At 42.1% G+C, this 15,874-nt stretch overlaps 1 protein-coding gene across 1 annotated transcript in view; it reads left to right on the plus strand.

Annotated features, from left to right (window-relative positions):
* Positions 1 to 14,287, plus strand: part of LOC308162607 (titin-like) — a gene marked incomplete at both ends in the record, with an annotated part of 148,860 nt that extends 134,573 nt beyond the window's left edge. The window contains 16 exon segments of the mRNA XM_080536752.1: positions 78 to 365; positions 468 to 767; positions 862 to 1,164; positions 1,273 to 1,575; positions 1,796 to 2,380; positions 2,472 to 2,774; positions 2,891 to 3,190; positions 3,889 to 4,464; positions 4,575 to 4,880; positions 5,024 to 5,614; positions 5,843 to 10,950; positions 11,708 to 11,864; positions 12,058 to 12,578; positions 12,942 to 13,095; positions 13,618 to 13,875; positions 13,959 to 14,287. Coding sequence (XP_080392878.1) covers positions 78 to 365; positions 468 to 767; positions 862 to 1,164; positions 1,273 to 1,575; positions 1,796 to 2,380; positions 2,472 to 2,774; positions 2,891 to 3,190; positions 3,889 to 4,464; positions 4,575 to 4,880; positions 5,024 to 5,614; positions 5,843 to 10,950; positions 11,708 to 11,864; positions 12,058 to 12,578; positions 12,942 to 13,095; positions 13,618 to 13,875; positions 13,959 to 14,287 — 10,382 coding nt within the window.
* Positions 14,288 to 15,874: the final 1,587 nt, after the last annotated feature.

Consider the following 15,874-nt stretch of genomic DNA (forward strand, 5'->3'; position numbering starts at 1 on the left):
GGACTTATATATACTTGTCTGCTTGAACTGACCAATCAGAATACACACGCTACATAACACATCTTTCTGTTTTACAGTTTTGCCCAAGATCGATCTCTCAAGCATTCCACAAAAGGTTGTCAACGTCCTAGCTGGGAAACCAATTGAGCTGCACTTGCCTCTCGTTGGTAGACCCCCACCAGTTTGTTCATGGTTCTGTGCTGACCAAAAGATGAAAACCCACGGCCGTGTCAAGATTCAGACAACTGGAAAGTTCTCTCAAGTGACTGTGTCTGATACAACCATTGATGATACTGGTAACTATACCCTGGAAGTGAAGAACATCACAGGAGTGGCCACAGAGACCATTAAAGTTAACATTCTTGGTAAGGACGTTTTACATAACTTCAACCTCATTAAATGACGTAAACAGAGATCATCATGTAGGTGTATGAATAATCTAATGATACCTCGTTCTTTTTTTCTAGCGAAACCCGATGAGCCCAAAGGACCAATCAGGTTGGATGAGATTGATGCCACATCGGTGGCCATCAGTTGGGATCCACCAGCGAGAGATGGTGGGGCTCCTATCAGCGGCTATGCTGTCGAGCAGCGTGACGCTCACCGTCCTGGATGGCTCCCTGTCTCTGACTCGGTCAGCAGAGCCACATTCAAGTTCTGCAGGCTAACAGAGGGAGATGAATATGTGTTCCGCGCTGCAGCTATCAATCGCTATGGCGTCGGAGCATTCTTGCAGTCTGAAGTTGTGATGTGCAAGAGTGCAAAGAGTAAGAACTGTTCTTAAATGTAATTCATTTATAATGTAATAAAACAATAGAGCATTGTAATGAATACCATTTGTATTTTATTTTTAATTTACAGACATCCCTGGACCTCCTGGTAGACCAACAATATTTGATGTGTCTCGTGATGGCATGACTGTCGCCTGGCACCCACCAGAAGAAGATGGTGGAGCTGAGGTGTCTGGATACATCATTGAGCGTAAAGAGGTCCGATCTGATAGATGGGTGCGTGCTAACAAGAACCCAGTCACAATGACCAGATACAGATCAACAGATCTGATTGAAGGACTTGAATATGAGCACAGGGTCACAGCCATCAACATTAGAGGATTCAGCAAACCAAGTCTTCTCTCTCAACGAGCGGTGGCAACTGATCCAACTGGTAAGATCATTGATTGGATGAATGACTTAATAAAATGAAATCTTTAATACACTATAGATATGTGTGCTATGGAGACAGAAATAACACTTGTTTTGCTTTACTTTACAGATCCACCCGGCTCTCCCCAGAACCCCAGAGTTACAGATACAACTCGGTCATCTGTGTCTCTTGCCTGGAGTCCTCCTGATGATGAGGGAGACTCCAGGGTTACAGGTTACCTTATTGAGATGCAGAAGGCCGGTCAGATGAGTTGGATCAAATGCAACACAACACCTTCTTTGATTTGTGAATACACACTTACACAAATGCCCCAAGGAGAGGAATTCAAATTCCGTGTGATGGCTTGCAATGCTGGAGGATCTGGAGAGCCAGCTGAAGTCCCAGGAACAGTTAAAGTGACAGAAATGCTTGGTAAGGCCATATACAAAATCAAGTACATTTCTACATGGTTTCTTTTCTAATTATACTATGTATACATGTAATAATAATAATAATATATGCCATTTATCCAAAGTGACTTACATTGCAATGAGTGCATACATTTCAGTATATATGGTCCCATACTGTATATGGTCCCAGCAGGACCATTTGAAATCAACAGCATGTCTAACAATCACCTTCTTCATTTCAGAATCTCCTGATTATTACCTGGAAGCCAAGTACAAGGATGTTGTGGTTGTCAGACAGGGAGCAGTTGTCAAACTCTCTGTACCCATCAAGGGTAAACCAGCCCCTACAAGCAAGTGGACAAAGGAAGGCTGTGATATTTCTGAGAGAGCAATGTTTGCTTCTAATGAGGATGCAGCTGAACTTGTCGTCAAGGATGCAGCCAGGAGTGACTCTGGCACTTACGATCTACTGCTGCAGAACACGTGTGGGAAGAAGGTGCTTCACATCAAAGTGAATGTTATTGGCCGTCCTAGTGCTCCACAAGGTCCACTTGGATTTGATGACATCCAAGCCAACTCTGTTAGAGTGAGCTGGAAACCCCCTGCAGACAATGGTGGAACCGAGATACTTGGATACATTGTTGAGAGACGGGAGCTTCCGAAAGCAGCATGGTACACTGTGGACTCGAGGGTGGTTGACACGTCTCTGGTGGTGAAGGGACTACACGAGGGTGTTGAGTACCACTTCAAGGTGACAGCGGAGAATCAGTTTGGTATCGGCGAATCTTTGAAGTCAGAGACACCTCTTGTACCAAAGACTCGTCTGTGTGAGTATTCCATCATCAGTTCCTTTTTGCACTCTTACATGAGTAAGCAAAACCATATACTTACCATGATACTTTTTTTCTTAAATAACAGGTCCCCCAGAGATCTCAAGTACCCCACCTGAGATTATGGATGTCACCAAGAGCTCAGTCTCTCTGGGATGGTCCAGGCCTAAAGACGACGGTGGCTCTGGCATTACTGGGTACTTTGTTGAGTACAAAGCAATGTCGTCTGAGACATGGGTGCGTCATGAGACCAAGGTAGTTTCAACGATGTTTACTCTTCCTGGACTCACTCCTGATGCTGAATATCAGTTCCGTGTCATTGCTGTAAATGACATTGGAGAGAGTGAAGCTGGACCTGCATCCGATTCAGTTACATGCAAAGATCCATTCGGTGAGTTCCAACTTACAAATGTTGTCCAATTGATGACTTAGATAGACACTGAACTGAACTATTGTATTTGCTTACAATAACCATGCCATTACAATTCCCATGCCATTTCCCCCCAGATAAACCAAGCCAACCAGGTGAGATCGACAAGGTAACCGTAACAAATACCTCCATCACTGTCCGCTGGGGGGTCCCAGAATGCGATGGCGGAAAAGAGATCCTTGGTTACTGGGTTGAATACAGAAAATCTACTGAGAGCACATGGAAGAAATGCAACAAGCAGCGACTGAAGGACAAACAGTATGCCATGGGCGGTCTCTCTGAAGCCACTGAGTACGAGTTCAGAGTGTTTGCTGAGAATGAAACTGGAATCAGCAGACCACGCAGAACAGCTACATGCATCAAAACCAAACTGAGTGGTGCGTAAAAACTATGTTATTTCAGTCAAAAAATGTGTCATGAAGAGGAAAAAAACATATACAGTATAAGTCGCACTGGACTATAAGTCGCATTTAGAAATGTATTTCACAAAATAAAAAAGACCAAGAACAGACATTTAATCTGGAAAGTTATTCAACTACACAATAGAACACAGAACAACAGGCATAATAATGAATAGGTGTCCGGTATGTTAACGTAACACATTAACAGTTATTCAGCAACACAATAACATAAAGAACATACCTGGGAGGCTGAATAGGCTAAATTAACATAACAAGCCAGCGAGTCCAACAAGCAAGTTACCGGTAAGCAAGTTCACCAAGCTCCCGTTAATGTTTCAGTTAATTTCTTCAGTGGGACAGGAGCAGCATATAGTTGTCACAAGCCCAGAGCGCCCTCGGCGCCAGACGGTAATGTTTACTCCTTGGTTCATGTCAGTCAGTATGAAATTATATATATTTTGATATATAAGTCGCACCTGACTATAAGTCGCAGCCAAACTATGAAAAAAAGTGTGACTTATAGTCCGGAAAATACGGTACATAGAGATATTCAAATATGTTCTCGATTAGACAAAACATACAATGATATTTACCTCCAATTTCAGTTATCATTTGACACCCCAAAAAAGTAATATCATTGAATTCAATAATGATTTAACTATTTCTGTCAACAGTTGGAAATGCACCAAGTCTAAGGAAAGAAATGGATGAAGTTACCACTACACTTTACCAACCAGGAGTTATGAAATGCCAGATTATTGGGAGACCTGTTCCTGAAATCAAATGGTACAAAGCCGGCAAGGAGATCACAGAGGGTCGTAAATATGAAATGAGTTCTGATGGTCGTACCCACTCACTGACCATAATGACGGACCAACAAGAGGATGAAGGAGTATACACATGCAAGGCTATCAATGATGCAGGGGAAGCAGAGACCAGTGGCACCCTGGTTCTGGAAACTGCCCCTCAATTCCATCCTGACTTCCCAGTGAAGACTACATACTATGCAGGCTGTGGCACCACTCTACGCTTGCATGTTGCCTACATCGGACGCCCTGAGCCAAAGATCATGTGGCTTCATGGAGCTTCAACTGTAGAGCCCTCAGAGAATGTCAGCATTGAAACCACAGAGTATTACACTCATTTGGTGATCAAGAATGTGCAACGCAGGGTACATGGAGGAAAATACAGAGTCAGACTGCACAATCACTTTGGCAGAACTGACACCGCAATAAATGTTGAAATCCAAGGTACTTTTAGATCTTTAGCAGAATTAGCAGGAATCACAAATTACATTGTATGACAATGTGGCAAATGTGACCACAAATACATTTTGACCAATGTTCTTGCTTGTTTTCAGATAAACCTGCAATGCCTGAAGGCCCAATAAAGCTTGATGCCCTGTTGAAGAACTCTGTGATAATCAGTTGGAAACCTCCCAAGGATGATGGTGGATCCATGATCAGAAACTACATTGTTGAGAAGCGTGAAGACAAGGAGGACTCACAGTGGGAGCTAATATCTTCATCCATCAATGTCACATCCTGCCGTGTTCCCAACCTGGTTGAAAGTGCTGGGTACTTCTTCCGTGTATACGCTCAAAATCATAATGGCAACAGTGAGCCACTGGAATTGTCCACTCCCATCCTCATCAAGAGCCAATTAGGTAAGTGTAGTCTGTTGATAAGATACAATTATGGTTGATTTATTATTATATAATATAATTATAAAGGAGAGCGTGATAACTGTATTATTATTATTTTTATTATTATTATTTACTAACAATGTTTTATTGTTTATGATCTACAGATAAACCTGGAGCACCATTACTGCCAGTTGTCTCCGGAGTGACCAAAGTTTCCTGTATCGTATCTTGGAAGCCTCCTCTCAGCGATGGCGGGTCCAAAATCAAGAGTTACTGCATTGAGAAGAAGGAGAAGAAGGGTGAATGGACACCCGTCACCACTGATGAAATCCACCAGACAGTCTTCTCTGTTAAACGCCTGGTTGAGGGCTCAGAGTATATCTTCCGTGTGAAATGTGAAAATCTTGGAGGAGAGAGTGAATGGAGCGAAGAGACTGGACCAATTGTTCCAAAGACAGCCGTTGATGTCCGTGCTCCTGCCTTCAAAGAGGAACTGAGAAGTATGAGTGTCAAATACAACAGCAATGCAACCTTTGTTTGCAAGATCATAGGCCAACCTAAGCCTGTCATTAAGTGGTTCAAACGTGGCAAAGAAATTCAGTCTGATGGAAAGAGAATCAAAGTACAAGAATTCAAAGGAGGCTATCACCAGCTTGTCATCACCGCTGCTGAAGAGGAGGATTCTACTGTCTACCAAATCAGAGCAACCAACCAGGGTGGCTCCATTTCTGCCACTGTATCTTTGGATGTTGAAGGTAAGCTCCCAAATAGCTAGATTCAATTCAATTACCAAATAACTATGTTACAACATAGATACATTTGTGTTACTTGATCAATGACAACATTACTACACAGATATAAAGCAACTAAATATAATATGCTAACATATTTTCAAATAAGGTGTTCCAAACAGAAATAACATAATTAGCATATTCATAATACTAATTACCTTGGCACTGATGAAGTGAATTTTCTTTTTCTAGTTCCTGCTATGATCAACCTACCCAAAAATCTGAAGGATAAGGAAGCTATTCCTGCCCTTCGTGGAGAGGTGGTGAATATCAAGATTCCCTTCAGTGGCAAACCAGATCCTGTCATCACATGGCAGAAGGGACAAGACCTAATTGACAACAATGGATACTATCAAGTTATTGTCACAAGGTCATTCACATCGCTTGTGTTCCCCAATGGAGTTGAAAGGAAAGATGCTGGTTTCTACATTGTTTGTGCCAAGAACAGGTTTGGTATCGACCAACAAACAGTTGAATTGGATGTTGCAGATGTGCCTGATGCACCTCGTGGTGTCAAAGCCAGTGACGTTTCAAGAGACTCTGTCAGTCTGAACTGGAATGCCCCTGCTACTGACGGTGGAAGTAGAGTATCCAGCTACATTGTAGAGAAGTGTGCCTCAACAGCTGAGAGATGGGAACGCGTTGCCCAGGCTCGTGACACTCACTACACTGTCATTAACCTGTTTGGTGGAACAAGCTATAAGTTCAGAGTCATAGCCGAGAACAAGTTTGGTCAGAGTAAAGCATCTGAACCAACTGATTCTGTTGTAACAAAGGAGGACAAATCAAGAGTCCTTCACTATGATGAAGAGGTTGATGACACCAGAGAGGTTTCGTCGAGAAAGGCTCCCCATTCAAGTGCTAAGGAGCTGCATGACAAATACATGATTGCTGAGGAACTGGCACGTGGCCAATTTGCCGTCGTTCACCGTTGTGTCGAGAGCAGCTCTCAGAGGACATTCATGGCTAAATTCATCAAAGTGAAAGGTGCCGATCAAGCAGTGGTCAAGAAAGAACTTGCAACACTGAATGTGGCCAGACATGATAACTTCCTGTGTCTCCATGAGTCGTTTGACAGCCCTGAAGAATTAATCTTCATCTATGATTTCATCTCAGGCACTGACATATTTGAACGCCTTGAAAATGCCAGCTTTGAGCTGTCAGAGCGTGAGATTGCTAACTATATCAGACAAGTATGCTCAGCTCTGGAGTTCCTGCACAGTGTCAGTTATGGTCACTTGGACATCAAGCCTGAGAACATAGTGTACACCACAAGAAATGGCAGTAAGATCAAGATCATTGAATTAGGACAATCAAGATACTTGAAACCAGACGACCAGATCAAGATTCAGTACACTACAGCTGAGTATGCTGCCCCTGAAATCCACCAGGGTGACATGATCAGTACAGTTACTGACATGTGGTCAGTTGGTGTCCTGACATATGTACTCCTCAGTGGACTGAATCCATTCACTGCTGAAACAAATCAGCAGATGATTGAGCGCATATCAAATTCAGAGTACAGCTATGAAGATGAAGCCTTCAAAGTGGTCAGTGCTGAATCATTAGATTTTACAGATCGCCTAATGACTAAAGAGCGTAAGCATCGTTTGAGTGCAGCTGATGCTTTGCAACATCCTTGGCTGAAAATGAAAACAGAAGAGCTCAGCAGTAGAGCTATAACGACCACAAGGCATAAGAGATATTACCAGGCGATGGTGAAGAAAGAATGGAAGACTGTTGTCTCAGGAGCTCGCATTGCCAGTGGTGGTTCCATCAGAGCCCAGAGAGGTGTTACAGTCAACAAAGTTAAGATTGCACCATTTGAAAATGGTCCAGTTGCTGGACAAATCGGACACACTGTGGTGGAAGTAGGAGGAGATGTCAAGATGGTTTGCAATATTGAGAACTATGACAGCACCACAGAGGTCACATGGTATTGTGGTGTCAGACAACTAGAGGCAGGTGACAAAAATGAGATTGAATATGAGGATGGTCTGGCTGTCATAACTATACATGGCATCAGCAGAGCAGACGATGGCACCTACAGATGCAAGGTTGTCAATGAGTACGGTGAGGATAGTGCCTATGCAGAGGTCTTTGTAACAGGCGTCAGATCTTACCATGACTTCTTCACAGCACGTGTAGTGAAGAAAGTTAAACGCAGAGTGGACACAGCAAGACTGCTTCAAAAACCCCCCGAGTTCACCCTGCCTCTGTTCAACCATAAGGCCTACATTGGTGAAGATGTTCGCTTTAGTGTCACTATCACTGTGCACCCAGAGCCACGTGTTACATGGTTTAAATCTGGGCAGAAGATCCTTCCTGGTGATGATGACAAGAAGTACACTTTCACAACTGATAAGGGTCTTTATCAATTAGTTATTCACAAACTGGACGCAGACGATGAAGCTGAGTACTCGGTTGTGGCCCGTAACAGGTTTGGTGATGACAGCTGCAAAGCTCGTCTCACTCTGACTCCTCGCCCTGCACCAGGAGACACTACCTTGAGACCCATGTTCAAACGCCTACTTGCTAATGTAGAATGTCGGGAGGGACAGAATATACGCTTTGAGATTAGGGTCTCAGGACTCCCGACTCTGACGTGGGAGAAGGATGCCATGCCACTGGCATTTGGTCCATCAATTGAAATTGTCCATGAGGGACTGGATTACTTTGTCCTGCATGTGAAAGACACTCTCGTTGAAGATTCTGGCACATACAGAGTTGTTGCCACCAACTCAGCCGGATCTGCAAGTTGCCAAGCCACCCTCAAGGTGGAACGTGTCACTCACGTGAAGAAAGAATTCCAGAGTATATCAGACCAAAAGAAACAAGCTGAGAAAGAACTAATTGAGAAGAAAGTGAGGTTATCACAGATCCTTTCTGGCACTGATGAAATGCCACTTCCCCAATTGGCACAGCAAGCTATAAGAGAAGCAGCCGTTATGTACAAATCAGCAGTGACAACAAAGAAGAGTGAGAAGAGTGAAATTGAAGCTCAAAAAGAAAAAGAAGCAAGGAAACAGAGGGCAGAGGAGAAACGACTGCGCATGCCATACGTTGTTCCCCCACCTCGTGCCCATGGTCCAACTTGCCTACTGGAAGACCTGGAAATCAAATACTATGTACCTTTCTCTGACATTAAATGGTACAAGAAGCTCCGTGATCAATATGAGATGCCCGAGCCAATGGAGAAAATAAAACAAAAGCGTCTAAAACGCATTCGTCTCTCCAGATGGGATCAGTTCTACGAAGTGCCTCTACCAAGAATCAAAGAACACTACAAGCCAAAGTGGCGTATTCCAACAGTTTCACAGGATGATTTAGAGACAGTAAGACCTGCAAGACATCGCACTCCTTCTCCTGAAATGGATGCTTACCACAGAATAAGAAGGAGGTCTCTTGGTGATCTCTCAGATGAGGAACTTCTTCTGCCCGTTGCTGAATATTTGTCAATGAAGAGAACTGAGGAGGAAAGACTAAGACTGGAGGAAGAACTAGAGCTTGGCTTCTCTGCCTCCCCACCAAGCCTCAGCCCTGTGCGCTTTGAGTTATCTTCACTGCGCCATACATCACCAAGGCGCATGACCTATGAAGAGGAGGAGGGTGAGGAGGTGCCGAGGTATGACTCCTATCATATGCCCTCTAAATATGAGGCTGGTCCAAGCTATATTGATCTCCGCCAGCGTCATGACAAGGCCACATACAGAGCTCCAAGACAAGGGCAGAGAGTGCACGACGAAAGGGAAGATCAAGAGATGCTGCGTCCAGAGACCACAACTCAAAAGCTAACCTCTTACAAAAGCCAACTGAAACGCATGGAGTTCGAGGAAAAAACAAGAGTCACAAGAAAGGAGAGGACTGTCCATGTGTCATCAGTGACTGAGAGTGTTGGGATGGAAGCATCTGAGCATGTCTCTGCTTCATCATCATCATTTACACCCTCATACATTCCTATGAAGCGTCCTGTGTCTACAAAATCCCCTGTGACAAAAGCAGGGAGAAGGTCTCCTACACCAGAGAGAACCCGGCCAAGATCCCCCAGTCCGGTTCACACAGACAGATCAGCCTCCAAGCAAGACGTGACTGTGTCGAAAGTTGACATAATGTCAAGATATGAGGCCAGAAAAGCAGTTCTGAGATCCGAGAGAAAATCGGCTGAAAGGAAATTTGAAGTTGTAAGTCAGCAGCCTTTCAGCCTTGACCATGTCCCACGAGTGACTGTGAGGATGCGCTCCCATCGTGTGCCCTATGGTCATAGCACTAAATTCACACTGAATGTTCAGTCAAAGCCTGATGCTGAGATCAAGTGGTACCATAATGGACAACAGATACACGAGGGCAGGAAATACCGCATGTCAAATCTGAGTGGAGTTCTGTCTGTTCAGATCCTTGACTGCCAGACAGAAGATAGTGGCACTTACCGTGTTGTCTGCACCAACGCAAAGGGAGAGACCTCTGATTATGCCATTCTGGATATTGCCGGTGAAGAGTATTCTCCCTATGCTTCAAAACGCAAAGCTGAGGAGAAAACAGATGTCTACCATGTGTCATCCTCCAAGACAGCATCCTCTGTAGAGACACACGTGACAATGCAGACAACTGAAACAACTGAAACACATGAGTATGCATCCTCTGAAACAAAGATGGAAGCTTTAGAAGTGTCAACTGTGGTGGAGGAAACAGCCGTTGAAATAAAGAAAGCAACGCTACCTGCAAGAATACTTACAAAACCACAATCTCTGACAGTATCAGAGGGAGAGACGGCCAGATTTGTGTGTGATGTTGATGGCGAACCAGTGCCAAGTGTGACCTGGATGCGTGGGGGACAAGTTATTGTTTCATCTCATCGCCACAATGTATTTGCAACACAGTACAAGTCTACTTTTGAGATCTCCTCTGTAGAATTGTCAGATGAAGGAACCTACACACTTGTGGTGGAAAACTCAGAGGGCAAACAAGAGGCACAGTTCAGCCTAACCATCCGCAGAGCAGTGGTCAAAGAGGAGGTACTGGCCTCTCCTCCCAGGGTGACATCACCAGAGCAAAGAATGAAATCCCCTAAGCCAATCACATCTCCCAAAAGAATTAAGTCTCCTGAGCCAATAAGCTCCCCACAGAGAGTGAAGTCTCCACCTACAGTCAAATCACCAACACCAAAAGATGCCCTTAAAACAAAGCCTACCATCTCAACTGGACTGCAAGACACCACAGCAGTTTCGGATAGCATTGTCAAACTGACAATGAAAGTAACTGGAGATCCTATGCCAGCACTCTCATGGACGAAAGATGGAAAGGTAATTTAACAGATACACTTATATTTGTAGCTGTATTTTATTTATTTAAAGAGAAACACAATTTTTGCAAGTATGTCTGTATTCTTTAAACCTCCCGGTTTTAAGCCCCTAGATGGTCAGTATTTACTTTGCACAAATATAATCTATGGAACTGAATCAATGTTTTATCTCATTTAGCCACAGAATCCATGTTTATCATTATTAAGCTGATTTTAATTTCAGTTTCACTTGACATGCCAGTGGCTTGTGCTCAGTGAATCATGACAAACACAGATCCCACGGAAATGATCTCCTAGCATCACTTTAAGACTAGGGCTGTCAATTATGACAATAGTTAAAAAATATATATATATATATTATTATTATTAGTAGTAGTAGTAGTAGTTGATTACTATACTGATTAATATGATGTGGAAATATTTCACCTTTTTTCCCCTAATAAATTAAGTGGTCACCAATGTTCTTAACATTTCTAGACAAGAAACGGAAGACGTGCCTAAAGAATGAGTGGGGGTGTAGTAGGGCACTTTACAAGTTAACAATGAAATGATGGCCTCCACATCGACAGTGTGAATTGTTATTCTAATAGATTAAGACAAAAGGGTGCTCATTGCTTAAACTGAACTTGGTCTGACATATAGAAATCTGATTAACTTAAATGAGATGTAAGTAGTTGATTGATCTGTATCTAATCATCTTTACAGCCGTACTTAAGACACAAATTCAAAATGATAACTGATTTATTTTTTACTTGTAGACTCTCTCTCAGGGGGGAAAATATGAAATCTTTGAAGAGCATGGTTCAGCACACCTTGAGATCTATGAATCTGAGGCCTCTGACAGTGGAGCTTACAAATGCACAGCCACCAACAGAGCTGGATCAACAACCTCATCTTGCATTGTCACTGTTCAAGGTAGGGATACTAATCCAGCATGACAATATTATTATGTGGTGATATTCTTTTCTTTTTTTTATGTACTCAATCCACCTCTCTCTTGTCCTGTTTTGAGCTTCTTTTTGTATAAACAGTCCCCAGAATGTCAATGTTCTTATTTCTCTGTCTTAGCCTCAAATCAAACTAATCAATGTTCCTATTTCTCTCTTAGCCTCAAATAAAACTAAGGCTCTGGTGGAACCCAGCTCCTCTTCCAATGCAAAAGCAGAAATCACAGAGGAGCAAATTATGAAAAAGGAAATAGTTCATGAGGAAGTTCAGTCTTACACAGAAGTAAAGGCCTCCCAGACTCAGATGACCATGACTGAGGGCCAGTCTGTCACACTAAGAGCAAACATCCCTGGAGCATCAAATGTGAGATGGATCCTGAACGGAGTTGAACTCGCCAGCTCACAGGAGTACAGATATGGTGTGTCTGGAAATGACCACACGATGACCATTAGGGAAGTCAGTCAACATGAGCAGGGTGTCATCACATGTGAAGCTAAAACCAACCACGGTCTGGTCAAGTGCCAGTTTGACACCACAATCGCTGCTAAACGGTCAGACGCCCCATCATTCCTGATGCAGCCAAGGTCTCAGAATGTCAATGAAGGACAAAATGTCAAGTTCACATGTGAGATTGCAGGAGAGCCTGCACCTGAAATCGAGTGGCTTAAAGACAACATCATGGTAAGCACCGATTAGTGGAGTGGTTAGAAGCCATGTTTTGAAGAAATCGTAGTGCATTTTGTGATAAAAGAATAACATTTTACACAGAGCTGGGGCAGATCTGAAGGAGCATTTTTAGCTAATCACAGAGCTCCTCTTACCCTCCCTGGTGGCCATTTTCAAAATGGCTGCTAATATCGCTTTGGGGCCAAGACCACACTCATTTTGAATGGCCATACCTGAATAGATTATTGATGTGAGACCAATGATGGTTTATAATGTTTGTAGTTGTAACACATATTGTGTTAAGAGTTGTGTAACTTGTAGTACTTGAAACCTTACAAAGCAGAAATTAACATTGGACTTCAACATCTCTCTTTATAGGTATCTATGACATCACACATTAAATTGAGTCGTTCGAGAAATATGTACACATTGGAGATCTGTGAGTCCACAATTGCAGACAGTGGGAAATATACCATAAAAGCCAAGAATCAATATGGACAGTGCTCTGCAACATCATCTTTAAATGTCATTGGTAAGTTATCATTGTCATTATCATTATCAATTTAAATTTGTCTTCACATGAAACTTGTGTTGGCATTGCACTAGAGTAGACTAATTGCATGAGCAAACCTTAACATCTAATTCATAGCAGCTCTCAGTTATTTATTGCATTTATGGTGACCAACAAAATATAAACAATGGGGGAAACTAATTTTAACATGAAAATACCACAAGCTCGATGAATAACATTCCCCTTTTCAGTTCATTTGAATCTTTACCAAATATTCCAAATCTGAAAAATAATAATAATACAGTAATATGTCCATATTTATTTGGTTATGAAGAGGTACAACACTTGTTATACACTCACATAGTTATTTAGGAGTCATAATCGGATATATAAAATGTTTTGAAATCACTGATAGCTGATAGCAAAATCAACACTAATTTAACACTAATTTATACTAACGTTCATTGCCAACACTTGTTTATTATATACCTTTTGTATATATGCCCAAGTTTGTTATATACCTTTTGTTTGGTATTCTCACAGCTCTTGTTGAAGAACCTACCAAAATGGTTGTTATGGAGAAAAGTTCCGCTATAGCTGCTGCCAGCTTACATGAAAGTTTCTCTGCCACATCAGTCCATATGGCTGCATCCATGCAGAGTGCCTCCTTCAGCAGTTCAAGCAGTGCTGAGGTTACATTTGAGAGCATGTCAGCAGCTAGCATGTCCACCATGGCAGCTGAGTCAGTGGTAATGAGCTCCAGCAGTGTGATGGAAATGTCCAGTGACTTACATGTGGAGGGTTCTTCAGTGAGAACCATCTTGGGGCTCTAAAGGTGAGACTAAACAGTCACCTGACAACATTGCTCTTCCACTTTCAATAAGAATTACAAAGTTTAATGGGCAAATTAATTAACTTTTTTACATCACTGTTAACAGGTGCACCACCAAAAATGGAAGCTCTCCCAGAGGATATTAGCATTGAGTCAGGCAAGTTTCTGACAGTTGCCTGTGCCTTTTCTGGAGACCCAGCACCTGCCATCCAATGGGCCCGTTCAGGGAAGCCATGTGAGGAGGAGAGTGACAGGTTCCATGTTGAGACCACCGAGGACCTCACCACTCTCTTCATCTCCAGTGTGAAAGAGGATGATGCTGGAGCGTACACCCTCAAACTGTCCAATGAGCTTGGATCTAACGTTCACATTCGATCATAAAAAACCAACTACTAAGTAATTTCTCTCCCAATTTCCCTCCTCCAGTACCTTTTTATTTATTGAATTAGCTAAAATAATCTTTACTTGATAAAGACCTGGATTTCTGTTCTTGTAAATATGAACTATTTTTATACCAAACTTGACATTCATTTATGCCAATCTAGACTCAAGTCTAAAGTTGTTATAAAATGTGCCATATTGGATAATTATGACTTAGGATTTTTGAACCACTTTTCTGTGACATGTACATAATGTATATAGCCGAATTTAACGGTTATGGAAAATGTATGCATTGTTATTTATGACAATATTAACTGAAACAAATGGAACGAAATGTTTAACAGGAGAAAGTTCCACATGAAACGAATACCCTGAAAAACCTGAAACTAAACTCTGTGCCTCAACAATAAGTTGAAGTCTTAAGATTGCCTCAACAGGTAGAGAGGCTCCCTGTTGCAGTTTACTAAATCAGAGAGACGATGTTATTATGCACTGTACATCTGTGCGTGCAATATTACAATATTACTATGAATTGTAACATGACCATAAGACCTTGAGTGCTGTTTGCATATTACCCTCATGTAAGCAGCACAACTAGGTCTTGTGCTCTGACTGACTATGTCATACCACCATTTTAATGACATGCTCAGAGTGCGAGCGGCCTGCACTTTGGGCACTAAATAATTTTATGTGCACTGTGTCTGGCAACGGACAGTTGAACTGACTTTTTCAAAGTAACATCTGGCCAAGATACAAAAGTCAATTCAAGTACTTCTTTGCAGAGGCAGTGCTACCTCTTGGAGGACTGCTAGGTAATATTGTGTGTGTTTTTGAGTGTGTTTTAGCTAGAAATTCACCTTGTCAGTAGTCAGGGCACCCATCAAGTGAATGTACCACAGTGACACCATCTCCTGTGAAACAAAGAGTGCAAATGCATTAATGTGATGCCCTGCACTTGGATTTAATTTATTGATGTAGTATTACCAATATATTCGTCCTCCTTGAGTTTTATGAATTACTAATTTAATAAAGCATGATTTCAGCACTATTAAACATGTCTTTGCTTCTTTATTTCACTCAATTTGTGTTCAATTTCCTTGAAGCTTTTAGCCTATTGTTTTCTAAAGAATTACTACAAATGTTTTAAATACAACAAGAACTAGAGAGAACATTTAACCGCACACAGAATTATACTAAATAATCATTGTTATCAATTCCTGCAGCTTTATACTTGATGAAATTACGCTAACGGACAGAGCAGGACGGACAGAGAGGGACTCTATATTCGAGATATCTATTCGTTTAGGCGTTAGGTTCTAGTGGAGCCAGGTGCGGTGCAGATCAGAGAGTATCTGGTAGACGGCAACGGTAAATTAAAGTTATTTACTGAGATCGAAAATGAAGCAATGTATAAAATAACGGACTTGTCACGAAAGTAAAAGGGGAGAAAACTAGTCTCCAAAACTGTCTGACAGACAAATATCCAGGACAGGCTAAACTAGAAATAAATGTACAGGAAGAACTTTACATTCATTAAGTATTAGGATTTGGTTTTAACAACTCCATACCAATTTCCAAGCAAAAACA

The sequence above is a fragment of the Nansenia antarctica genome, assembly GCF_963989245.1.
Source record: "Nansenia antarctica genome assembly, chromosome: 7".
In the NCBI taxonomy this organism is placed as follows: Eukaryota; Metazoa; Chordata; class Actinopteri; order Argentiniformes; family Microstomatidae; genus Nansenia; species Nansenia antarctica.